Raw genomic sequence first — 27,550 nt, 5'->3', positions numbered from 1 at the left:
CAGTTATATGGTGTTGGATAGTAACTAGATTTACTGTGGTGATCACATTGTAATGCATACAAATACTGAACTGCATACAAATACTGAGTCATTATGCCATCCACCTGAAACTAAATTCCTATACCATTTTACCTTAATTAAAAATGTCTTTTGTGGGCAGCCCGGGTGGCTCAGCAGTTTAGCGCCGCCTTCAGCCCAGGGTCTGATCCTGGAGACCCAGGATCGAATCCCACGTTGGGTTCCCTGCATGGAGCCTGCTTCTCCCTCTGCCTATGCCTGTGCCTCTCTCTCTCTCTCTCTCTCATAATTCAATAAAATAAAATCCTTAAGAAAAAAATGTCTTTTGTATATGTGAACCACCTAATGATAGCCAACACATATTAGGTACTTCACAAATCAACTGTTAGTATCACTAGAATGAACTATCTAATAAATTGCTCAATCAAAGGTAGGAAAAAGCAAAAAAAAAAAAAAATGTAATTGAAAAAGAACTTGAGAGAAATGAAGGAACCCTGAATATCAGAAAAATGTTTTTCATTGGAAGGGATAGGAGTTAAGGGGAAAAAAAGGTTTATAAAGAACATAAACAAATGGGACAAGTTGTTTTTTGAATTATATGTGTCAGTTCAGAGTATTTCTTGACTCCCTGATATAAAGGAGTAAGGAATGAATACTTGTTCTTATTCCCATCTCCTGGTTTTGGTGGATATATTCTATGCTGTGTTGTTAAGATTTTTTTTAAAGGACTTTATTTTTTTGAGAGAGAGGTAACAAGAGATAACATGAGAGAGGTAACAAGAGATAACAAGAGATAACATGAGAGGGAAAAGCAGACACCCCCACTGAGCGGAGTGCTGGATGTAGGGCTCAGTCCCAGGACCCCAGGATCATGACCTGAGCTGAATGCAGATGCTTAACCAACTGATCTACCCAGGCACCCCTGTTTTCAAGATTTCTAACATCTATATTCTCTCACACTTCGTTTAGTTCTGTTTTAAACCGTTTTAGTCCTCATCACCTCAGTACTGTGGCTTCTCCATTCCTGAGTTGACGAATCTCTTGATTGAGTGTATTTCAGGGTTAGGTAATTGTTTCAAGCTATAGATGGCATGTTCCTTGAGTTCTTTTTAATTTTTTAAAAGATTTATTCATTTGAGGGACGCCTGGGTGGTTCAGTGGTTGAGCATCTGCCTTTGGCTCAGGGTGTGATCCTGGAGTCACAGGATTGAGTCCCGCATTGGGAGCCTGCTTCTCCCCTTTGCCTGTGTCTCTGCCTCTCTCTGTGTCTCTCTCATAAATAAATAAATAAAATATTTTTAAAAAATTTATTCATTTGAGAGAGAGACAGAGTCAGGAGCAGGGCCAGAGGGAGAGAAGATTCCAAGCGGACTCCTTGCTGAGCACGGAGCCTGACATGGGGCTCAGTGTCATGACCCTGAGATCACAACCTGAGCTGAAGCCCAGAGTTGGACAGATAGGCATGCAGGCACCAACCAGGCACCCCTCTTGCTTGAGTTCTTGCATACTTGCTTGAGAATGCTTGTCTTTTGTTTTTATACTTGAAGGATGACTAGGTATAAAATTTCCAGATCACAGGTTCCTTCTCTAAGAACATGGCAAATATTGCTCATTGATTTTGTATTTTTTGATTGGCAGGATTTCCTTTTTTATTCATTAGGAAGGATATGTGAGTGATATATTTTTTGAGCTTTAATGCTGTTGTTTCCTCTAATGCTTTGAGTATGTCTACCTGATGTTTTCATTGTTGAAAAACAACTCGGCAGGAGGTGATATCCTTAGGGAACATTTGTATTAGAATTTTGTGGTCATTATTATATTGGGGCAAGGAATGCTACTGTAGAAAAGTCTGATTTTTTTTTCTGCTTTCTTAAAAGTGACCTGCTTTGTCATCCAAAATGCCTGACAATTTTTTCCTTTTTATTTGGAGGTCAGTAATATAACCAAGGTACATCTATGTGTCACTCATAATTATTTTTTTCTTTACACTGTGCTCTTTAATCTGTAGGTTTCTTCATTGAGGGACATTTTCCTTATTTATTACCGTGAAGATTTTTTTGTCCAATTATTGGGTCCTATATTTTATGGTACCAGTTTTCCTATTGAATATTATCTTGTTCTCCATACCTTCTATCTTCTACTTGCTTCTTTTGCATTTACTTTAATCATCTCAGATTGGTCCTCTTTGTCAGTAATTTTGTTTTTACCAGTTTCTGTTCTGTTCCTTGATGTTTTAAAATAATTTGTTAAGTAATGATATGTTTGTTGGCTGTATGTTTATTTCTTTAGCACAAACTACCATTTCATATTATTCTGCTTTATCTTGCCCCTTAGAGTTTGTTTTTAATTGATTGTTTTGTTTTTAAGTTATTTATTATGAATTGGCCTTTGAGAATTTTCTTTGGCTTCCTGGGTTGTTTCCTTCCAGAATGAGTTCTTTGCCATTTATATGCCTTATTCATTTCTTCAACTTTTTCCCTTTATCTTTTTTGTTTCTTCTAAGTTGTTATATAGGTGCATTGTTTTTTCAGCATGTTGGTGCTTGATGTAGGAGGCTCAGAGAACATCAGCCTACTTATATATGGTGTTGATGAATTATTTTTAATATCGTACCCATCTTACCTAAACTTATTTTTCTCTTGGGCCTCAATTTGAATGCTGAATATTGCAGGGAGCAGGGGAAGGGACACAAAGAAGCAGGGTAACTGAGAAGCCAGATGGGCTATCTGACTTTTAGGCTCTGCTCCCTTAAAGTACCAACTGTTCCCCTCCTGCTTTTCCTCTAACTACTCATGAATTCCATACCTTGTGTGGATACATCCTCGAGCTTCAAACCCTTGAGTTCATTTTGCTCTGAGCCCTAGGAAGTGACGACCCCTCCTCCAAAAATGTGGAAATGGTTAGAAACTTTTACCCTTGCTTGACTTTTCCCCATATTACTTATTCCTTGCTTAGTTCCTCTTCTTTTGAAAGCTGTTTCTGATAAGTATTTGGATTTTATTAACTCTTTCCCCACAGCCACTTCTTTGTGGAGGTAGAATTAAGAATTATCAGAAGTCACATAGGACTTTCTGTTTCTTATTGAGACTATCACTCTTAAAATTTGTTACAAGAGGTTGTATATTTGGTTGTTGCTGATAACATTTAGCTTTTAATTTTTTATTTAAATTTTTATTGTAATCAGTTTTGAATAGGGAGATTTTATAATCTAGCTCAAGGTTTCTTAACCTTGACACAAATGACATTTTGGGTTGGGATAGTTCTTTTTCATAGGGGATTGACTTGTGGATTATAGATGTTTTGTTTGTTTTTGTGGTTATTGTTGTTTGCATTGTGGGATGTTTAACAGTATCCCTGGCTTCTACCCACAAATGCCAGTAGCATTCCCCTAGTTGAGACAGTTAAAAATATCTTAATGGGCAGTCCAGGTGGCTCAGCAGTTTAGCACCTGCCTTCGGCCCGGGGCATGATCCTGGAGACCCAGGATCGAGTCCCACCTGCGTGGAGCCTGCTTCTCACTCTGCCTGTGTCTCTGCCTCTCTCTCTCTCTCTGTCTCTCTCTGTCTCTCTCTGTCTTTCATGAATGGATGAATGGGATCTTTAAAAAAAAAAAAATATCTTCAGGCATTGCCAGATATTCCCTGGGGAGAAAAATCACCCTGGGTTTGGCACTACTGATTAACTTATTCTCTCATCTTTATTCCTCTTGCTAAACACCTGCATCTAAATTTTAAACAGTTCTTTCTTGGGTAGCTTGGTAAGTATTACCAAAGATGCACCTCAAAAGAAAAAAAAAACCCTTATACACTCTTGCAGTTCAACTTAATACTACACGAATGTTAACTGTGTAGGACTTACAAGCTATCTGAATAGTAATCCATGAGTTAAAAAAAAAAAATGTTTATGAACAATGTGGAATTTTACTGCGTGAAAAAAATTAAGACCTTTTTTTTTTTTAATGACTTCTTGTTTGGAGTAATGATACTCAGTGTAGATTTATGTTTTTCTCCCCCATTAATTAAAATCATGTTGTTAGCCAAGTAAGTGAAGAAAATTCTTATTGGCAATTCAGTTGTTTCCCGTTTAGGAGACTGACACTCTCCAGTTCTAAGCTAAATAATTGTCATGGTAAAGTAATTTCCTTGAAAAGAACAGGCATTGATTCGCCCCTGTTACTCACAAATCCTATTTCAGTCAAATTGGAAAACTATTAAGTTTTTGGGAAAAAATCAATAGGTATCAGGAAACCATTAGATCTTGTGGCCCTTGCTATATCTTGCATGAGTAATCACTGTAAACAGCTGACAGGTATTTCTCACTGTTGACACAGAGTGATGCTTGGGGGACCACATCTCTTCAGGGTAGGTGGACGGCTTCAGACACTGGAATGAGTTCAGTTATCCTTGTTTTTCCCTACTCCTCATTCTTTTAGACAGCCCTGTCACTAACTGGACCTGTGATGCTTTGAAAAATCAAATACTTTCTTTACTGCCAGTTTTCTTTCTCTTGTATAGGGCATACTGATCAGGGCTTCTGGTTTGCCACCAAACCAATTTCTGTCAAAAACAAGGTTTAATTTTTTACTTAGAAATTATTTTTCCTCAGACTCAAATTTTATATCAATATTGAATAGTGTGAGGTTTTATTAGTAGTGCTGTAGATTATATAATTTTACCTTCTCTTTCTCTTCTATAAAACTTAAAAGCTTTTCTCTCTTTTTGTCAAATGACTTCAGAATTATCTATGTTGTGGTTTGCTTTCCTTTAGAGAGATAATTCATTATTTGTGAGCTGTATGATTATTAAATTTGAGAGAGAAAAAAATAAGTCCTATATGCACATATAATACCCAGATTATTTGGTAATATCTGTTAGGAGATTATTATGGCACTGATAGAAGCTTGGTATTGGGTTTGTATGTGATAAGAGTTGATCTGTTTTCCTTCCTCCTTTTTTTTTTTTTCTTTTTTTTGAGGAAAAGGGAGAAAGGAAGAAATGAGTATAAAGAGTAAAGGATTCTATCATTGTAATTTCCATAAAGAAGTTTGGAAAGCCATACTTAATTCGTATATGTGTTCGCCTGCTAATTCTGTTAGGACAAATTAAAACAGCATGGACAGAATAATGTTTCTCAGTTTTGTTTTTTTCCTCAGTTTAAAGAAATATTTTTATTTGATGAATATTATATATATTTTTCAGGTGCTGTAGCTTCTATGTTTTGGGTTGATGCTGAATTAGGGGTTGATATTTATCTTGATGGTAAGTGAAAAAGCAAATATTTTTGTTTTCAAGTACAGTGTTATAGTTAAGATTTTTTTTCATCCACATTTTAATCCTCGCATTGTTACTCCTTTTAAATTTGTTTAGTTTGATAATGAAGTGAGCCTTTGTTTATAACAGATTACAAAGCCTCAGACAATGGTAGAACTAGATGCTGGATCTTAATGTCACCTCCCAATTAGTGCTTTCACTAAGATTTTCCTTTTAAAATACGATGTAGGGGATCCCTGGGTGGCGCAGCGGTTTGACACCTGCCTTTGGCCCAGGGTGCGATCCTGGAGACCCGGGATCGAATCCCACATCAGGCTCCCAGTGCATGGAGCCTGCTTCTCCCTCTGCCTGTGTCTCTGCCTCTCTCTCTCTCTCTCTCTCTCTCTCTCTCTCTGTGACTATCATAAATAATAAATAAAAATTTAAAAAAATTTAAAAAAATAAAATATGATGTAGGTTTTTTTTATTTTTAAGATTTATTTATTTATTCATGAGAGACACACAGAGAGAAGCAGAGACATAAGCAGAGGGAGAAGGAGAAGCTGTCTCCCTGCGGGGAGCCTGATGGTAGAACTGGATCCTGGATCCCAGGATCAAGCCCTGAGCCAAAGGCAGATGCTCAACCACTGAGCCACCCAGGTGTCCCTGATGTGGGTTTCTTTTATCCTCTGTTTAATTTATGTACTTAGTATATTAGCAAATGTACAGTATGAGGATCATATTTCTACATTTCATTTTTCTCTTGAAGATAAGAATTAAGCAAAGCCCTCACCCCTTACTTTATTTGCTGTAACACTTTTGGACAATTTTATTCATAGACTTCATTTAAGACATATTAGAAACTTTGTGAATGAAGTAACTATGCCCCTCTCATCCTTTACCTTTCTTTAAACCAGGTCTTCCTTAGACTAAAGAGTGAAATTTAAGACTGTGCCCAGTCATTTGGCGCTAATATGTGTAGCATGTAGTTAGTTGAATTCCCTAGATATCGTCAAACTCATTCTGCTGTTACCATTTGAAAAAATTATTTAGCTTATAAATTCAGAGATTGCCAAACAAATTGACCTTTTGGAAACTTAGGTACATGTTATGGAAAATATTAGTGTGAGATTAAATGCAAAGTACTGAGAATAAGATCTCTTAACACACCTCAGATTTGTTAAGCAATAATTTAAATGTTAAGAAAAGTCTTGATTTTGATTATGTGAATATAAACTGGAAAAATAACCTATCTTGTGTAATTTATCACATTGCACTTTATATTATGGAATTTGTCTCATCATATTTTGGAATGTGAGCTTTTTAAAGGCCAAAGAAATCTTATTTTCTTCTTTATTTAATTTAAAAAATATTTTATAATCTCTATAATGCCTTAACATGGTGCTAAGCACTCAGTACACATTTGAAATGTGTTTACTTATTGGTGGAATTGAATTAAATTGCATCTTTGTCAAGAGAAAAACCAATACTTTATTGAGTAACATTTGGCAACTGAAATAGGTTAGTTGTGATTTTCATTCTCAAGTATAAAGGTGATTAAAAGATGTATTCCTTTGTAGGTATCATAACTGTTGTGGATTCAAAATATGGATTAAAAGTAAGTTGAAAGATTGCTGTGCACAAATAACTAATTATTTGTTAAAGCTGGGAATGTGGATTATCATATTTTTTCTACATTTTGTTTAGATATTTTAACAAAAAACTTTTTTTAAATATCCTGAATGGTAGATGAAATTTGTGTGTCTTTTAATTATTGCATTTTAAAATTAAGTTATTTTCTGTTACCCTGGTTTGATATGATAGAAATTGGAAGTGTAATATTTTATAATATTTTATAATGACTGTATTAAAGGATACAGTTTGGGTATGTGTAACTAACTCCTCACTGGGATTCAACCCCAATGTTGATGGGTTTTTCTAGTTGATAGAAAAAAGTGAGCTTGATAAAGCAGAACTTTTTTTTTCTTGTTAAACTGCTATCAGAAATAATTGCATTTAAAAATATAATTGCTTTACCTTATTTTGAAGAAATCAAGATTTATACATAGGTGTAATGAGGAGAAACTCTCCTTTAAAAGTCATCCTCCTGTGAATGTTTTCATAACTATCAAGCTCCTCAAATGCATTTAAAGAGACTTCAGTTCATAGAATGCACCTAGTAAGATTTTTTTAAGATTTATTTATTTATTCATGAGAGACACAGAGAGAAAGAGAGGCAGTGACACAGGCAGAGGGAGAGGGAGAAGCAGGCTCCATGCAGGGAGCCTGATGTGGGACTCGATCCTGGGTCTCCAGGATCATGCCCTGGGCTGAAGGCGGCGCTAAACCACTGAGCCACCCAGGCTGCCCTAGTAAGATTTTTTTAAACATATTAGTGCATAAAATAAAACAGTAATTCTCAACTTTCCAAGTCAAATATTACTAGGGAAAAGAGAATGAAATTATCTTCCATCTCCTGGTCCCAGTCTGGAATGTGGATAGCACCCTAAGTAATCATTTCTAGGAAATTTAAATTTAATTTTTAAAATTTCATGTCCATTTTGTATTCTGTTCCACAATATATCTGAATTTGTTAATTCGAAAAAGTTTTCCTTCTGGGGCACCTGGCTGGTTCAGTCCATGGAGTTGTGTGACTCTTGATCATGGGGTTGTGAGTTCAAGCCTCATGTTGGGTATAGAGATTGCCTAAAAAAATAAAATCTTAGAAAAAAAGTTTTTCTTCCAAACCTTCAATAAAATTATTCTCTCGGGGTTATATGACAGGCTTGTTAAATGGTTACCAGTATCCCTTCCCTGGCCCTTTGGCTCCTTCAGGAATAGAGCAGGCTAATTTGAGATGTTTGGGAAATAATTTCTTTGTAGATTTTAAGTCCAAATTTATTAATCATCTTAGGAATCAAAAAAAGATTCCAAATATTTCAGTTTTACTCAGAAAAATTCCGACTGTTCTAAAATCGTTTTATTTCTAACAAAATGTTTATGGGGGAAGCAAAATACATCAAATTCTTCACTCTGAATGTTTATTATAGGCATATTTGAATTAATCTTATGTATATTTATTATCAAATTTGAGATGCCTACAGGAGATAAGTTATTTTGTTCTTTTGATAGACTTAAAGTATTGAGAGTTATTGAGAGTTAAACTCTTTATGTATTTATGATTACAGGATTAATTTTATATGTATATTTAGATGTGCAGAGGAGTTAAATAGAATCTATTGTCAGTGTAATTGAGGCCATATAAACAAAGCAACATTCTGAATAATGCAAACACAGTAAACGTTTAACCTTCTGCCACCTTGATAAAACCTCTTAAATTATTAAATCAATATACCTACACAAAACTGACATACTGTCAGGATAATGGAAACTTTAGATTTTCTAAGTCAGATGCCAGATAAATAACTTTTCTTTTATATAAAGAATTTGCCCACTTGTCCAATTCCTCTGGATGCAAAGCTTGACCTCAGTAGCTGCTTGTGATTCAGAGAATTCTGAGGCAGTACAAGTAATGACACTTGGATAATGGGCAGCAATTTAAGGGTGTCATGCTTCACAGAGCCAGCCCATCACAAGTAAAGCTGAGAAATGGTACCCTGTGGCCAGGCAGCCAAATTGAAACTGAAATGGTAATTGATATCATGGGCTATCACTCTAATGGGATTGTCACCCATTGATCTGAAATATTCATTTTTTAATCACGGGCAAAGAATTGGACAACTTCAAATGACAGCTCTCTATTCTCAGGACTTGACACCCAGGCTACCAACATTGTTCTTTTCAGTTCTACAAACGTGACAGCATTTAATGCAATAGAATCAATGGATGAAGTTACACAGGAAAGGTCAAGCAAGAGGTTTCTTTCTGGCTCTTCTGTTATATTGCACTAGCTGTTGAAACAATTCAGTCAGAAAACAGTTTGGCTTGGAAAAGACTAGAAAAATAAATAGACTGACATTATGCAATAATCATTTTCTAGCAGCTGAAATAGCATCAGATCTATATCCAATCCTTTAGAAAGAGAGAGCTGCTTACTGCTGCTTTTTAAAAATGTAGTCTGACATCTTTGACACTAGATTTCTTTCCAGTTTGGTCAACAACAACGTTTCCCCCATCTTTCTCTTTTCTTTCCCATCCACCTTGTTTCTGTTTCTGCAGAAAAGGACACCCAGTAGCCATTCTTGAAGTCATGTCTACCTTGGTGTTATTTCAAAGGGTTTCTTTCACAGTAAGAGAGAAAGAAACCTTACACTCTTAACTGTGTGCTGACTTGGAGGGTTGAATCTTGACTCTTTGGATGTGTTGGATTAATTAGTACCAAAATATTTTTTCTCTTTCCTAATATATAAGCAAAATCCATAGTTTCTCAGCAGAGATAAGGAATCCTTTGGGTGTGTGTGTGTGTGTGTGTGTGTGTATTCACACATATGCACTCTAAAATTTGGGGGGAGGGGATTGCAAATATTTTCCTTCCTTGCCTGTACAAGTAGAATAGAATACCAGAATTCCCATTTTTTAACATTATAAATGGAAGTTATCCGACTGAATCATTGATACTGGAGAATGTCCTCTTGAGAAACAGAGTGGGTTTAGTCTTTTTGCAGTTTGACTTGGGGAAGTAGGAAGTTACATAAGGGAAATAAATGTTGGTAAATATTTATATGATAAAATAAGTGTTAATGTGCATTTATTATTTATGTTTCTATAACCATATATGCATAGAACAGGGCTTTTTATCTGTTTTTCTATAATTATGTATGATTATAACATGTCTTATCAGTAATAGATTGTACATATTGGCCTATTTTTATTTTGGGGATTTTAACTTGTTTTTATTTTTGATTCTTCTTGACTTCCTGAAGGTAGTAAAATATTGGTTTTTCCAAGTTAACTTTTGAGTGTAGATTTCTAATCTTCTGGAGAAGTAAATGCATTAAAAACATGGATTACTTGTGAAACTATTAGTTCTATTTAGGTATAGAAATGAAAAACCAAAATCTCTTATTTTCTTGCCATATCTTTTTTTATAACCCACTAACTCACAGCCAGAGAGCCCCAAATTCATATGTAAATAAAGCTTCCAAAAGGTCAACACTGTAGTACTTTGAAAAATATTCCAAATTTTTGAAAGAACTAGTATATTCCAGGATCTTTCAGGAACAGATACATTATGAAAAATACATCTTTGTTAAATATACACCACTGAATAGAAAGGGATTTGTTGCTGCACATCAAATAGAATATTTCAAATAACATCCACTTATCTTTGTCAACAAATAGGGGTGTTAACTACAGTTCATTCAACAAATATTTTTTTAGCCTGTGCTAGTTATTATTTCCAGAATGGTGAGAGCCCTTATTCTCTATAGGACATTAATAATAGGGTTTACAGTAGCCTCAGGTCAAGAATAACTAGTAAAAATAGTAAACTTACATAAAATGTACCCATGAACATTAAAACTAGTTGTTAGAAAGATTTAACTAGCTTTATAATTTAAGTTTTAAAACATAAATATTTGCAGCTTGATCTTCTGTTGACAATGATTGTCGGAGCCGTGAATTCACCTAGAATTCAACATCATTTATAATTCCCATTCATGCACACAAAACACACACCATTAACACACAACTTACTCCTCGTGTCTTGAGAGAATCTTCTCTTCTTTAAATCTTTGGCCTCCCAGTCAATCCCAAGTTCAAATGTCTTTTAACTCAAACTTCACTCTCAGATATTTAACAAGTTTCCAACCACACTTCATCAATGCTTTTCCTATTCTTTTCATGTTGCATTGCCAAACTCTGAAGCCTGCCTCAAAGAGATCACCAGATAAAAGAAAATAAATGAAATATAAAGTGGTTATTTCAGAATAGAACATGGGAGGATCAGAATTGTTCAAGATTCCCTCCTGGGATCATACTTTGACTGCAATGATGTTTAGTAACTAGAGATAAACTTGAAATACTAGAATACATTATAAGCCTAATCCTAGGTAGTCTTATGAAAATGTATCTCTTTTTATCTTCTGAACCTATCTATATTCACATTGCTCTTCAAGATATCTTAAGTTATATTTTTTCCTCTTTTCAGAGCTGCTTCTTTGGGGGCTACTTTTTTTTTTTATTGAGGTGTAATTCATAAGGGGCTACTTTTCTGATAAGGCTTCTTATAACTATGGCTGGATGTTTTGTTCTAGTCTTCCAAGAAGGGCCATTTTATTTTTTAGAGTCACTTCTAAAGTCATGTGGTCTTTAACTTTGGGGACTATTTTGCATATAAGTGCTAATGCAAATAAATTTAAACCCAAGTAGACCTTATCACATGTCACCCCATGAATGTTGACAATGGAAGGAATACCTTGCCTGTAGTATAGTATCAGTTCTGGACTGAAAAGCTGGGGAAGAAAATTTTCTTTTTTGCATAAACCAGAAAAACCGCTAGTGTGCAGTTTCCTTGTTGACCTCAGCAGATGAACTGAGCTGATAGTGTTATTTCAGATTCGCGAAATTATCTGAATCTTGGTTTGTGTAGACTTGCAATCTACATGCAATTTTAACTAAATCAGATAGCTTTTACATTTTCACTTTGTACATAGGCTCTCCCCACCCTTTTCAACATCCATTAGTTAATTGATCTTTGTAAACTGGCATTGAAACATTACAACAATGTTTTGTTGCACCAATTTTATAAACTTTTACAGTGCAATACGTGTTATTTTTCCGAGACAAACCAAAGGTTAACTTCTCAAGGTTCTTGCTGCCTGCTTTAGCAGCATTTGATGGGAGGATCTTTTGTATACATTTGTAATAGATGAAAAACCAGATTGCGAATCCTTTTTTTTTTTTTTTAAAGCTTAAACCATGTACCAAGTTTTTGGTCCAAATTGTGTAGGATAAGTTAAACTTAAATTGCATTCTATTAACCAATATGAGTGTATTTCTGTAAGCATAGTTATGTTGAAATAAAGTTTTAAAAAGCAAAAAAAAAAAAATAGTAAACTTTGTCTTTTGGCAAGGAACAGTTTTTGATATAATACTCTAATAATAAAAATATAATTTGTAATTTTTAGGTAATCTCTATGAGAATACTCTTACATGATTGTTAACATTTATGTAACATCTGTATACAAGACTGATTTTATATGACATAAAAAGCTTTCATTCATAAGTTTTTAAAATAATGGTCATTTTACTTCAATTGAGCTTGTTTTCAGTTTTTGAAAAATTCCCCTATCATAAGGTATCCTGTGACAGTGACAGTATTAGATTTAGTTTCTTCTTTTGTAAAATGAGAATAGCTATTTCCTTGAATTCTTATGAAGGCTAAATGTGTTAATGTGTAAAAGGATTTAAGAATTTATGAAGTTTGATTTCAAATACAAAGAATGTTAATATAATCAAATTTCCTCTAACCTCAGTAAACAGCTTTTTATTGTGAGGGTTGGAGTAATGAAGGTGAAACGTTTTGCAGAGATGAGCCTTATGGCATTGATGCCTTTAGGGATTTAAATAGGATTGTGGACAAATAATAACTGCTTCTGGAGAGATAAAAGCTTCCTTGTAGCCCCTAAATTAGTGTCATAGTATTTTTTTGGAGCTAGTAGTATTTTTTTGACCTCTGGAGAGGGTCAGCAAAGTCAACAGTTGCCCTGAGAGGCCATGTCACTAAAGTGTGGGTTTCTCTAAGTGATAAACTGTTTTTAGGCTAGGATTGGGGCTGTGGCCTTCCCTTGTTTCGAGGGCATATGAAGGGCTCAGCACTGAATCCATATTGTATGTGATGCTAGGATGGGAAGTGGGAAGTGGGACTGGAATGGACAGAAGTGTATTAGATTTTAAGGAAGGCTAATTTTAGTGGTTATCTCTTTAAAATAATGAATATTTAGAAGAAAAACAGTTTTGAGAAAAGAAAAAGGCCTATACTTTGACAAAAGCCTATTGCTTTTTGTTTTTATTGACATTATTTAAATCTAGAGGGTTTTCCTTTTAAGAAAAAGGAGATAGCAGGGGAACAATTTCAGTCCTGCCCCCTCCTCTCAAAAACCCAACAGATTCACTGTAGGAAAACAATTACAAATGGGGGTTAAAATGCTTTAAGTTAGAAAAATTAGTTCTGCATTTGCATGTTCAGTGATAGAACTTGTTGAAATCTATATTAGAAGCAAGAAAGGAGTCTCCAAAGTAAAATTCATTGTGTTGATATTAGCATTTATGTTTTCCCACAGTAACTTTTTTCAAACTTTGTTTTTTTAGCATTTAGAAGAAGAAAAACCTGATGGCCTTATCAATGAAGCTTCCAGGTATTCATATTTAAAGTACATACTGATTACTGGGGGCACCTGTGTGGGTGGTTCAGCATATCATGATCCCAGGGTCCTGGATCAATCACCATGTTGGGCTACTTGCTTCTCCATCTCCCTCTGCCCCCTGCTTGTACTCTCTCTCATTCTCTCTTTGTCACATAAAGTGTTAAAAAAAAAAATAAAGTATATATTGATTACTAGCGAATTGGAAAGAAGAAATTATTATGAAATCCCAAGCCAAAGTGAGAAATACAAAAACATAGTCAAGGAAAATGTGTTATCTTTTTTCCCCGGTAATTGAATTATTGCTGTTTATAATGGTCTGATGACTAAATTTTATTTAAAACTTTTACTATATAGCATAAAATGAGTGTTGGGCACAGCAGTTCTCTGAGAGGAGCTTGGGAACAGTGGAATATTTAAAACTAAATTTTCTTATGTAATTTAATTGGGATTGAAGAGGATTATAAAGAAAAGAATTGGTTCATTTACTGCCTTCTTCAACAGTAATTCATTTGATTCACATATTCACTGTTATTTAGAACAACAGAGGGACAAATATGGAAATAGTTTTAATTTGCATTTAGAACATTTTTTTGTTTAGATACCTTTATGTTCCTAATTGGGTTGTCTTTAGACTTAGAAATATTTAACTTAGTGTGCCTACCCTAAGCATTCTTGCTAATGGAGGAAAAAGCTTTGCCATACAGCACAGTTGCTAAGTCTGCTGCTGGGGTAAAGGGGGGGGCTCTCTGACGTTTGCTAAGGATGATCCAGACATTAATAATAGATTGCCAGCAAGCAGTTGGCTCCCTCTCATTTTGGAGTGTGGTGCTCTGTGGTGCTGTAATCCTGCCTGAACACTGCATTGGGTATATAGGTATAATTCAGATTAAACTGAACTTAAACATTTTTGTAAGTTTATTTATTAAAATATATTCATTATAGAAAATGTAATGTAAATAAATAAGCCAAATAGAAAATAGTGAAGTGTCATAAAAGCCACAATGAAGATGAGGCACCTGGGTGGCTCATTCAGTTTAAGTGACTTGATTTCAGCTCAGGTCAAGGTCTTAGGGTATGAGAGATCTAGCCTGTGTTGGGCTCTGTGCTCATCAGGGAGTCTGTTTCTCTCCTTTTCCCTCTGCCCCTTCCCTCCACTTGTGCTCTCTCTTTCAACTAAATAAACCTTTTTTAAAAAGCCAAAATAAAGTAAAACATAGAAGGCCTCCAATTTAAATATAGCAACTGTTTATATTTTGAGATGTCCACATTAAATCTTTATTCATAGAACACTTAAACAAAAACGGGATTGCGATGTATATACTACAATACTTGGTATATACTTCAATACTTGGTTTTTCAATGAATTAAAGTTCATTTATTTTTGAGAATTTGGCTATGTTCTTTGAAACAAATGACAATATCTTCAAGTAGCATAAAACTAGAATTAGGGATAAATAGCCTAGTGATTAAAATTTCCTGAAGAATTGAGGAAAATTTAAAGAATCTCAGTTCTCTACTTCTGTTAATAGAAAAAGAACTTCTATTTATAGTAAGCTATTTTGTTATCTAGCATTCTGTCAATGGGATTCTTTAACTTGAATGTCTGTGTATCTATTTTACAGAGAAAATACATATTTATAGTGATGAAAGAGACATTTGTCCAAGATCTTGATGTATCTTTTGAAGTGTAGTTTAAAAAAAGTGGTTTGGTGTTCATGTTAATTTGTTTTATTTCCTTGAAAATTCTAGGTAATAACATGGAATATTTTAATCAGTAGACTATCCATGTTTGACCATATTGAATATCTGACTTTTTTGCATTTCTTTATAAAATTATGAGTTGAAAATAATCCTTGATTGTAAACATTTGGGAATACTTTGTAGTTTCAGAGTAACAAGTGAGAGCACTTCGGAAATATCTTTTGAATGAATACATGTGAAATCTGAATTTAATAGTGATGGATGCAATTTATTCTTACTGTTTGAAGCATAATAAATAGTAAATTCACTTACTGTATAGAGTACTATATAGTTCTTAATGCTATTTGATCTGAAGGAGGTGTTGCTATTTTTAATTTCTTAACATTTCTCTTGACATCTGTTCTTGGTTTGCTAATTTAGGCAAGTCGCTTTGGCAGATATCATCATCATTAATAAAACAGACTTGGTTTCAGAAGAGGATTTAAGCAAATTAAGAGCAGCCATTAGGTATGAAATTTTAAGTGTTAATTACCTACAGATCCGAAGTGTACTATACAAAAAACTAGTATATTATCCTGTAGAAACTTAAGTTCAAGGTTGACCTGCATCAAGTATCATTTGGGAATCATTTATTGTTGATGTCTGATTGGCTATTATGTAATGGCAATATATAGAATTATTCCCCATTTCTCACAAAATGGAGTTAGAACATAGACTAATATTCAGGATCTTCTGACTCCATCCTCCTTTTCTGGTCTTCTCTTTGACTCTCTCCCTACAGGAAGCTCTCTAACTTTACTCAGGGTGACTTACTTTCCCATGGATGTGTCTTGCCAGATCCTTTATTTACTCTTACGTGCTCTCACTCTGCCAGTCCTTGAATTCCTTCATTGTCTCTGTTTTTCTTTGCTTTCTTTTTTTGTTTTTCATAAGCAATTTTATCCATTCTCTAGAGTCCTCCCAATGCCCCCTCCCTCACTCCTCTGTGAAGTCTCCCCTGACTCAGGTGGTCTCCTTTCCCTGAGCCCTCACTGATTTGTCTTCCCTGACTGTCAACTAAACATGCCTGTCTTTCAGCTTTGGTTTGATGTCTTCAGTGTCCGTGGCCAAGATTGGTCAATGTAGGACAAGATGAATGATACTCACTCAGATGTGCTAAATGACCCAACAGTCATTTGGACTTTTCAAATGGCATTTGAGTTCAGGGAATTTGAATTATTTTTTAAGTCATAAGTTAATAAATGTCATCTTCAAAGAGACAGTCAGTAGCTTTTATTATTAATCATTTCTAATGGGTGTAATCTGCTGACATCAGATTTTGATTCTGTTTATATAGCGTGTTATAAATTGAATCAGTAAAGATAAGGCTTATAAGAAGATTGCCTACAGTGATTAATGATTGAAGAAGTAAATTTCCTATTTGTATATTTGTTTTATCTTAATAATAATATCCTTTGAGTCTTTACTATGAAAAACTGTAATACTGTCTCCATGTGGAGGGCAGGTAGTGCTGCATAGTGGGTTTTGTTTTGTTTTCTTTCTTTTTTTTTTTTTTTGGAAGATTTTATTTTATTCATGAGAGACACAGGCAGAGGGAGAAGCAGGCTCCATGCACCGGGAGCCTGACACGGGACTTGATCCTGGGTCTCCAGGATCACGCCCTGGGCTAAAGGCGGCACTAAACCGCTGAGCCACCCAGGCTGACCACTGCATGTGTTTAAGAAGATGAACTTTAGAATCTGGTTGGGTTCTACTTTTTGTCTGTTTTTTTGCTGTGTTCTTTTTTTTTTTTTTAATTATTTTTTTATTGGAGTTCAATTTGCCAACATACAGCATATCACCTAGTGCTCATCCCGTCAAGTGCCCCCCTCAGTCACCCCAATCCCCCGCCCACCTCCCTTTACGCTACTCATTGTTCGTTTCCCAGAGTTAGGTGTCTCTCATGTTCTGTCACCCTCACTGATTTTTCCCACTCATTTTCTCTCCTTTCCCCTTTATTCCCTTATACTATTTTTTATATTCCCCAAATGAATGAGACTGTATAAAGTTTGTCCTTTTCCGATTGACTTATTTCACTTAGCATAATACCCTCCAGTTCCATCCACGTTGAAGCAAATGGTGGATATTTGTCGTTTCTAATGGCTGAGTAATATTCCATTGTATACATAGACCACAGCTTCTTTATCCATTGATCTTTTGATGGACACCGAGGCTCCTTCTGCAGTGTGGCTATTGTGGACATTGCTGCTATAAACATCGGGGTGCAGGTGTCCTGGCGTTTCACTGCATCTGTATTTTTGGGGTAAATCCCCAGCAGTGCAATTGCTGGGGTATAGGGTAGTTCTATTTTTAACTCTTTGAGGAACCTTCACACAGTTTTCCAGAGTGGCTGTACCAGTTCACATTCCCACCAAGAGTGCAAGAGGGTTCCCCTTTCTCCACATCCTGTCCAACATTTGTTGTTTCCTGCCTTGTTAATTTTCCCCATTCTCACTGGTGTGAGGTGGTATCTCATTGTGGTTTTGATTTGTATTTCCCTGATGGCAAGGGATGCGCGGAGCATTTTCTCATGTGCTTGTTAGCCATGTCTATGTCTTCCTCTGTGAAATTTCTGTTCATGTCTTTTGCCCATTTCATGATTGGATTGTTTGTTTCTTTGCTGTTGAGTTTAATAAGTTCTTTATACACCTTGGATACTAGCCCTTTATGTGATATGTCATTTGCAAATATCTTCTCCCATTCTGTAGGTTGTCTTTTAGTTTTGTTGACTGTTTCTTTTGCTGTGCAGAAGCTTTTTATCTTGATTAAATCCCAATAATTTGGGATCCCTGGGTGGCGCAGCGGTTTGGCGCCTGCCTTTGGCCCAGGGCGCGATCCTGGAGACCCGGGATCGAATCCCACGTCGGGCTCCCGGTGCATGGGGCCTGCTTCTTCCTCTGTGTCTCTGCCTCTCTCTCTCTCTCTCTGTGACTATCATAAATAAATAAATAAAAATTAAAAAAAAAATAAAAAATAAAAAAAAAATAAATTCCAATAATTCATTTTTGCTTTTGTTTCCCTTGCCTTCATAGATGTATCTTGCAAGAAGTTGCTGTGGCCAAGTTCAAAAAGGGTGTTGCCTGTGTTCTCCTCTAGGATTTTGATGGAATCTTGTCTCACATTTAGATCTTTCATCCATTTTGAGTTTATCTTTGTGTATGGTATAAGAGAATGGTCTAGGTTCATTCTTTTCCACATGGCTGTCCAATTTTCCCAGCACCATTTATTGAAGTGACTGTCCTTTTTCCAGTGGATAGCCTTTCCTGCTTTGTCGAATATTAGTTGACCATAGAGTTGAGGGTCCATTTCTGGATTCTCTATTCTGTTCCATTGATTTATGTGTCTGTTTTTGTGCCAGTACCATACTGTCTTGATGATCACAGTTTGTTGTACAGCTTGAAATCCGGCATTGTGATGCCCCCGACTCTGGTTTTCTTTTATAATATTCCCCTGGCTATTCGGGGTCTTTTCTGATTCCACACAAATCTTAAGATGATTTGTTCCAACTCTCTGAAGAAAGTCCATGGTATTTTGATAGGGATTGCATTAAATGTGTAAATTGCCCTGGGTAGCATTGACATTTTCACAATATTAATTCTTCCAATCCATGAGCATGGAATATTTTTCCATCTCTTTGTGTCTTCCTCTATTTCTTTCAGAAGTGTTCTGTAGTTTTTTAGGGTATAGATCCTTTACCTCTTTGGTTAGGTTTATTCCTAGGTATCTTATGCTTTTGGGTGCAATTGTAAATGGGATTGACTCCTTAATTTCTCTTTCTTCAGTCTCATTGTTAGTGTATCGAAATGCCACTGATTTCTGGGCACTGATTTTGTATCCTGCCACACTGTGGAATTGCTTTAGGAGTTCTAGCAATCTTGGAGTGGAGTCTTTTGGGTTTTCTATGTACAGTATCATGTCATCTGGGAAGAGGGAGAGTTTGACTTCTTTGCCAATTTGAGTGCCTTTTATTTCTTTTAGTTGCCTGATTGCTGAGGCTAGGACTTCTAGTACTATGTTGAATAGCAGTGGTGAAAGTGGCCGTCCCTGTTGTGGTCCTGATCTTAGGGGAAAGGCTCCCAGTGTTTCCCCATTGAGAATGATATTTGCTGTGGACATGTCGTAGATGGCTTTTAACATGATGAGGAATGTTCCCTCTATCCCTACACTCTGAAGAGTTTTGATCAGGAATGGATGCTGTATTTTGTCAAATGCTTTCTCTGTATCTATTGAGAGGGTCATATGGTTCTTGTTTTTTCTCTCCTTGATATGATTTATCACACTGATGGCTTTATGAGTGTTGAACCAGCCTTGCATCCCGGGGATAAATCCCACTTGGTCATGGTGAATCTTTTTAAAGAATAAAAAAAAAAAATTTTTTTTTAAGATTTTATTTATTTATTAATGAGAGACACAGAGAGATAGAGAGAGAGGCAGAGACACAGGCAGAGGGAGAAGCAGGCTCCATGAAGGGAGCCCAACATGGGACTCGATCCTGGGTCTCCAGGATCATGCCCTGGGCCCAAGGCGGTGCTAAACCGCTGAGCCACCCAGGCTGCCCTAATCTTCTTAATGTACTGTTGGATACTATTGGCTAGTATCTTGTTGAGAATTTTTGCATCTGTGTTCATCAGGGATATTGGTCTATAATTCTCCTTTTTGGTGGCATCTTTGTCTGGTTTTGGAATTAAGGTGATCCTGTGTTCTTTTTAATTCTCCTCTCTAAAATGGGAAATAATATGTACTTCGTTAAGTTTGGTTTAAGTGTTCATGAGACAGTGTTGGCAAACTTTGCACAGTGCCTGACACATAGTAAGTGCTCTCTTAGCTACTGTTAAAATTATTAGAGTGTAGATTTTTTTATCATGGTTTATTTACATAGTATTTTCAAGCTGCAATGAATAAAAACAGGAAAGAAATAGAAAAATGGTTGATATATTTTAAAAGTCTAGAAAGATGAAAGCAGTGAATGGAGATTACTTCTTTTACCCCTTTTGACACTGGTCTCCTAAATTTTGTTTCTCTTTCCAAAATCCTCTACATCATTGTGATTGCTGGAAAGGAGGACATAAATCCATGTAGCAAACATTTTTGGCATGAAAGAAAAGATTATTGCTACTGGACTTATCCATTGCCATATTAACTGTTTAAGCTGGGTCTGTAACATCAGCAGTATTGACTATTATCCACCTTGTTGCCAGGCTACTCTGTAAAGCAATCCCAGGAAAGAATTTGGACAAAGCACTTTGATAAACGACAGACCCTTTGGTTTTGGGTCCTCCATTGTACATCAGACTTGTAACTGACTGGGTGTTTGATTTGAGGAATTGGAAGAAGATGAACATATCTGAGAGAAGCGGCCATCAGGCCATACAGTATATTCAGTTGAGATTAAGAACTTTTTTTTTTTAATTTTTTTTTAAAATTTATTTATGATAGTCACAGAGAGAGAGAGAGAGAGAGAGAGAGAGAGAGGCAGAGACATAGGCAGAGGGAGAAGCAGGCTCCATGCACCGGGAGCCCGACGTGGGATTCGATCCCAGGTCTCCAGGATCGCGCCCTGGGCCAAAGGCAGGCGCCAAACCGCTGCGCCACCCAGGGATCCCTGAGATTAAGAACTTTTGAAATGGTGGAGAGACTTGCCACAGAACCCAAGCTTCAATGAAAGGCACATATAGAAGCATGTAGCACTGAAGGCAGTGGGATTACTGGTATAAAGATAAATAGTTGTGGTATGTAGTATGTGGCAAAGAATTTAGCTAGCATTTTTGGTGCCATACAGAGGGAGTCCTGTTTCATTATCTTAGTAGTATCAGAAAGGGAAGGACTGGCAGAGACTCTCGTTAGGGAACCAAGAGGTAATTATGTGAAAGAACTTGGATGCTTGACTTAGTGTCACTGTGATTACTCAGGACCATCTGGGGTCAAAGCCAGTCACAACTAGGTTTTTACTTCTAGGCTGTCTATGGCCATTTCCACAATGTGTGCTTGTGGAAAATGAGTCTCAGTAAGAATCTTGATTTGTCTACTAATTTTGTAAACATTAGAATTACTGGCTGTTCATGAATCATTTTTCCTAAAGTAAAGGATCTCTTTATAATTCAGAGTAGCCCCTGGTTTGTCAGTTGTGCTGTGGATTTTTGCCTGTCATGTCTGAAGTAGAATATACCTGATTTATGATTAGAAAAAAAATAAATTATAAAAAATATAAGTTTTATTTAAAAATATGTTATAAAAAATACAAATTTGTTTTAATTTTTTATCCAGATATATTTGTATATGCTTATTTCCTGTTTTAGAATAACATGCCTTATGATTTTTTAAAAATTTAACAATTTTTATCCTTTCTTCCTCATTTTTATCTTTATTTCAGATCAATAAATGGACTGGGAAAAATTTTAGAAACACAAAGATCAAGGTACTTTTAAAAGCCGTTATGAATATTTACAAATAATTTTAGTTAATAATAATTATTAAGTAATTGATAAATATACTTGATTCTACTATAAGAAAAATACATGTGCATTTTTAAAAAATGGGGCCCCCAAAATGTTTTAAATGTTCTTTATAAATTAGTTTGGTTGGGCAGCCCAGATGTCTCAGCCGTTTAGCGCCGCCTTCAGTCCAGAGCCTGATCCTGGAGATCCCGGATTGAGTCCCGCATCAGACTCCCTGCATGGAGCCTGCTTCTCCCTCTACCTCTGTCTCTGCCCCTCTCTCTCTCTCTTTCTCTCTCTCTCATGAATAAATAAATCTTAAAAAAAAAATTCCAATCATAAATAAATAAATAAATAAATAAGTAAGTAAGTAAGTTCGGTTTTTTGGTCAATAAATAAACCAAATAAACTTTTGCTTCTTCTTGTAGCTAAGACTACAGAGCCATGGTAAGACTGGGTAACTGTGCTTTTGCTTCATGAGGAAGACAACCTAGGACTTTTCATCCACTCAAAAAAGTAATTAGTATAGAAATCTCTAAAAGTGGGGATCCCTGGGTGGCGCAGCGGTTTGGCGCCTGCCTTTGGCCCAGGGCGTGATCCTGGAGACCCGGGATCGAATCCCACATCGGGCTCCCGGTGCATGGAACCTGCTTCTCCCTCTGCCTGTGTCTCTGCCTCTCTCTCTCTCTCTGTGACTATCATAAATAAATAAAGATTAAAAAAAATGTTTAAAAAAAAAAAAAAGAAATCTCTAAAAGTATATTATTAGGAATCTTATCTTAGCTTGAAGTACTTAAATGGCTTTCTAATATTTAAAAAAAAAATCTTAGTTTTTTCTATAGTTGGAAAAATCTGTTATGTAAAAATAGATGCAACCTTTAAGTTCCTAACACATCCTTTTTTACATTTTGATTTCCATTTCCTGTAGGTTCTTCTGTCTTTTTATTCTGTTCATACAGATGTGCATTACTTTGCAAAATAAACATATTCTTGAAACATCTGTGAAGTGTATTTCTGTGAATTCTGTTTTCCAATGAATGCTATTATGATTTCAGAAACTTTCTTAAGAGGATTTGTCATTAAGCTCATTTTTTAATAAGAATGGTTCAGCAGCTGATAGACCCAGCAACATGCAGTCGCATCTCTAATGCTCACAGCTGGCAGTCTAGTGCCAACCCAGTCCTTAATTCAGAGATTCTTTCCTTGGAAGTGCAGCAGAGGTCTTAGCCGAGAGGCTTGTCTGCTATGGCAGAGATTAGAGGTGCTGACAGACTACCCTAAGTGTTAGGCAGTAACAGTGGCAGCTGCTTGTGTGCATGTGAACAGCTGGGGAATTAATTTGGTATGCATTCTCAGAAGCCACTCATCTGCTGGCAGAGGTAGCAGAAGAATGCCCTTAGTGTAAGTCTTCTACAAGCATACACCAAATGTGCTCCCTGCATTTCAGATTCCAACTGTAGAAAATCTCTAACTCCTACCAGAGCCATTCCTCAGTTATTCGTCTTTTTCTATTGCATTTTACCATTTTCTTTCTCCTTAAACTTTCTCTTCATTACAAAGGGACACATAGAGGACCACATAAAGCTGAAATTGGTTTTTAAAAACCATATGCCTGGGATCCCTGGGTGGCTCAGCAGTTTAGCACCTGCCTTCGGCCCAGGGTGTGATCCTAGAGTCCCAGGGTCGAGTCCCACAAAGGGCTCACTGAATGGAGCCTGTTTCTCCCTCCTCCTGTGTCTCTGCCTCTGTGTGTGTGTGTGTCTTTCATGAATAAATAAATAAAAATCTTAAAAAAAAAAAACACCATATGCCTAAATGGCTGTGGTTCTGTTGTTATAGCATTTATTTGGTTCATATTTATAGACAGATCAATTTTTACAGGCTTTAACTTCCTTAATTTTTCTTTCTCTTGGTTTTCATTTTAGACCTTTATATACTGCTAAAGGTTTTATCTTGAAGAGATTGTTGTGTAACAATTTTGATGTTTATATGACATTCCTAACGTTTGCTCTATTATAGAACAGTAAATATGAAGTGATTAAATTTAGTTACTTCATATGGATGAATGAGCACATAAATAAAATCTCCTTTTTTCTTCTGTATCTTTTTTTTTTTTTTCTTAAGATTGTATTTAGGGCAGCCCGGGTGGCTCAGCGGTTTAGCACCGCCTTCAGCCCAGGGCCTGATCCTGGAGACCCGGGATCGAGTCCCGTGTCGGGCTCCCTGCATGGAGCCTGCTTCTCCCTCTGCCTGTGTTGCTGCCTCTCTCTCTTTTTTAAGATTTATTTATTCATGAGAGAGAGAGAGAGAGAGAGAGAGAGGCAGAGACACAGGCAGAGGGAGAAGCAGGCTCCATGCAGGGAGCCCGACTCGGGACTCAGTCCAGGTCTCCAGGATCAGGCCCTGGGCTGAAGGCTGCACTAAACCGCTGAGCCACCCAGGGATCCTCTCTTATCTTCAGTGTCTTGTGTTTGCCATTGTATCTGAGAATCTAGGAACTTTCTGAAATAGTACTTCCTTGCTGTGAGGACTGAAGTTGAATTAAGATCTTTTTCAGTGAAGAGCAGACCTCCATGGTAGAATTCTTACCCTGGTCATGAATCTTACATTAAATATTTCCCTCAGTTCCTTGAGGCAGAGCAACTTGAGCTTCCCAGTTTAGAAACTAGAGATCTTGTTTTTAACAATAATGGTTGAGGTCAGTGATGGAAGTTTTGTTTTATTGTGTTTGGTTTTTTGTTTTTAAATTTTAATGTCTCAAGCATTTTGTGGTTGACAAACACTGATAGTGAAACTGACAATAATAAGACTGCTGTAAGCATATGTAGAAAAGGCTTACCTTGAATATTTAAGTTGAGGAATAAGAGTCTTATTGGTAAGACTTAAGTTGACTTTGAAGCAAATGGAAGTTCTAATGGACCACTTAGACTTAAGAAGGGGAAGTGGAAGATCAGAAGAAGGGCCATTCTTTTTTTTTTTTTTTTTTTTTAACATTTATTTATTTATTCTTGAGAGACAGAGAGAGGCGGAGACTCAGGCAGAGGGAGAAGCAGGCTTCTTGTAAGGAGCCCGCCAGATGTGGGACTGGATCCCGGATCCTGGGATCATGCACTGAGCCTAAGCCAGACGCTCAACCGCTGAGCCACCCAGGGGTCCCAAGAAGGACCATTCTTACCTCTTCCTGACTCTTTTTTAGTCTTAGATATTTCAGAGGACTGAACAGAGGAAAACCAAAATTCAGTTGTTCAGTAATATTAATTCAACAAACTACTTACTGGGCTTTCTCTTAGTTGTTAGGCATTTCTTGGCTTGTTGAGGATTTAAGCAATGGGTAAAGCAAAAACTGCCTTTGGAGTAGGTGTTGAGTCATTTGGGGGAGACAGAAGTAAACAAGCTCAATATATTAAATATAATTAATAAAACATCAGTATTAATTGTGTAGGGTCCTATAAGAACCGGGAGATAAAGCAACAACTACCCAGGTCTTCTTGATGAAGATTCAGGACATTTTGAGAAGGTGATTATTGACCTGAGTCTTGAAGAATGAATAGGATTTTCCCAATGAATAAGAGTAGTGATGCTTTTTAGACATAAGGAAGATTTTGTATTCCAGGGACCTGTGAGTATTTTAGAACGACTATAGCACATGGTATGTGGCAGAGAGAAAAAGACTGAAGAGATGGAGAACTTTCCACAAAAGATCTTGAACGCCATAATATATACTTTGGATTTTTTTTTCCCTGTGGGCAAAAAGGAGTTTAGTGAAAGATTTTAAAAGCAGAATGAGTCCTGGAGAAGGATTGAATATGATGCAATTCTCCACCTAAAGCAGGAGCAGCTTCCAGGTGAGGTAGTGATAGCAAGGATTTGATAAAAGGTGGTTAGTTGAGTTTTGTAGATAGTGAGTTTGAGGTGCCACTGGGGAAGGTCTTCGGAAATCTGGTTCTGGAGTTCAGGATTTAGCTATTGGATGGGTATGACAATTTGTAAATCTGGGATTGGCTGGTGGCCCCTGTTTAGGAGACTCATTGAACTTTGGAAAACTAATCTCAGAGTAGCAGCTGACCTCCCCTCTGCACCACATAAAAACTGATGGTAATCATCTTTTCGTTTTTATTTTTTTGTATTACTGTTCTGGAAATATCTGATATTTTTATCTCTAATGAAGGAAATTAAATATATTTCATGCCATAGAATTAGTTTTTAATTGGATGAATGAAGAAATTTACTTTTCATGGTACTAGATTTTGGGCAGGTCCATGTTAACTCTAATCTGGAACTTTAGGCTTTTCCTGTTTTCCTCTCCATTTCAATCTGGTGAGATACAGTGAGAGACTGGTATTATTTTATTCTCTGTATGTGCTCGCTTTAGCAGCACATATATTCTCTGTAGATTTTTTTTGCCCCTCCCCTCCAACACTGCTCTAGCACTCCCCATCCCCCAGTGGTCCTCGCAGTGGAGAGCCCCAGTCTGGTCCAGGTGGGAGCAGAGCTCCCCCAGCCCTATTCCAGCCCTTTCCCCATGTGTACAGAAAAGAGAGGCACGAACCCTGGCACCCCTAGCATCCCAGCTCTGCCACAGGAGCAAGGGCAGCAGCTACTTTGAGGCAGCTTCAGTGGAGGCTTATTCTCTAAATTTTAACAGGTACAGATCTAGTGTTGATCCTGTGTGTTTTGGAAATATCAAAAGATTCTGAGTATCAAGCAGAATTATTTCTAAACTTGAGACATAGATTCTTAAGAACACTGTCAGAGTGAAACTGTTTATTTAAGAAATGTGTGTTTCAAAACTGACTTTCAGTATTCATACAGTTGGCCTGAATTTCGATATCCAGATGATTGGCAGGTGTACATTTTAAACTAGCTATTTCCTAAGGTAAAGGTGATAAACTTGGGGGAGAAGTTCATTCATTTGCATGTATCAGTATAAACATTTACTCAACTGTCATGGTGAAAATGGAAATATGTTTAATGTTAAGGCTTTGATCTCTTATGTAAGTTGGTATTTAAAAATGTCTTCATGGAACATTTACTTCTTTGATGATTTTCCTGATTCTTTTCATCTAGAATGTCCTGAATTTGAAGTGTTGTTATAGTTTATTAACATATAACTTTGGAATGTTACTCTTTTAGTAAGATGGGAATATGTCTGCCTTATGCCAGGATAAGTATTCATGATCAAACAGTATTGTTGCCGCAGGCATGAATATATGGCAGACTGCTGAGAATCAGCAAAACAGGCAGAGCTGGTCACTCCTAAATTACAGGAGGTGGTTTGGCTTACATGTTGGCATATTTTTAAAAATCTTGAATTTGATTAAGTTTTATTTTCCTTGTGACAGAAAAATGGCAAATTCTCGGAGTCTAATTTGGAGATTCATACTGCTCTCACTTTCTTGAAATATTCCTTCGTTGTAAACTTTGATAATAAAGGCTAAGGATCACTGTCCTCTGCTCTTTTACAGACTCATGTAAAAATTGGAACTTACTAGTCTTTGTACTTAAATCAAAAGTAAAGCTCTGTCTGTGATAGGATATTCTCCTCTGATTTGAATCACTGCTTTCCTAATAAAGCCATAATTACCTCTAAATAATTCCCATGGAAATAATATTTATTCAGATAGAGAACTAACTGTGATGTTGCAGTCTCTGCAACTCTGGCCTGAAGGAAATAAACCACATTCGTAGGATGTAGATTAGAGTCATAGAGTGAACATTTATACATTAGTTCCCTGACTCCTCATATTCTTAAAATATTACCTGTTATATCATGGAAGGGGGG

At 36.4% G+C, this 27,550-nt stretch overlaps 1 protein-coding gene across 6 annotated transcripts in view; it reads left to right on the top strand.

The window, feature by feature from the left end:
• The window catches only part of LOC121485070 (COBW domain-containing protein 2), a 64,445-nt gene that overhangs the window by 18,249 nt on the left and 18,646 nt on the right, over positions 1 to 27,550 (top strand). For 3 of the 6 annotated variants that reach the window (XM_041745087.1, XM_041745083.1, XM_041745089.1), the window contains exons 5-9: positions 5,217 to 5,276; positions 6,848 to 6,885; positions 13,539 to 13,585; positions 15,716 to 15,802; positions 21,705 to 21,749. In XM_041745087.1, the coding sequence (XP_041601021.1) occupies positions 5,217 to 5,276; positions 6,848 to 6,885; positions 13,539 to 13,585; positions 15,716 to 15,802; positions 21,705 to 21,749 (277 nt within the window). The remainder of the gene's footprint in view (positions 1 to 5,216; positions 5,277 to 6,847; positions 6,886 to 13,538; positions 13,586 to 15,715; positions 15,803 to 21,704; positions 21,750 to 27,550) is intronic. The other 3 variants (XM_041745088.1, XM_041745084.1, XM_041745085.1) reach the window with 2 other exon arrangements.

This window comes from Vulpes lagopus, chromosome 2 (genome assembly GCF_018345385.1).
Source record: "Vulpes lagopus strain Blue_001 chromosome 2, ASM1834538v1, whole genome shotgun sequence".
Classification (NCBI taxonomy): Eukaryota; Metazoa; Chordata; class Mammalia; order Carnivora; family Canidae; genus Vulpes; species Vulpes lagopus.
Note: the sequence above shows the minus strand (reverse complement) of the source record. Positions and strands in the feature narration are given on the sequence as shown.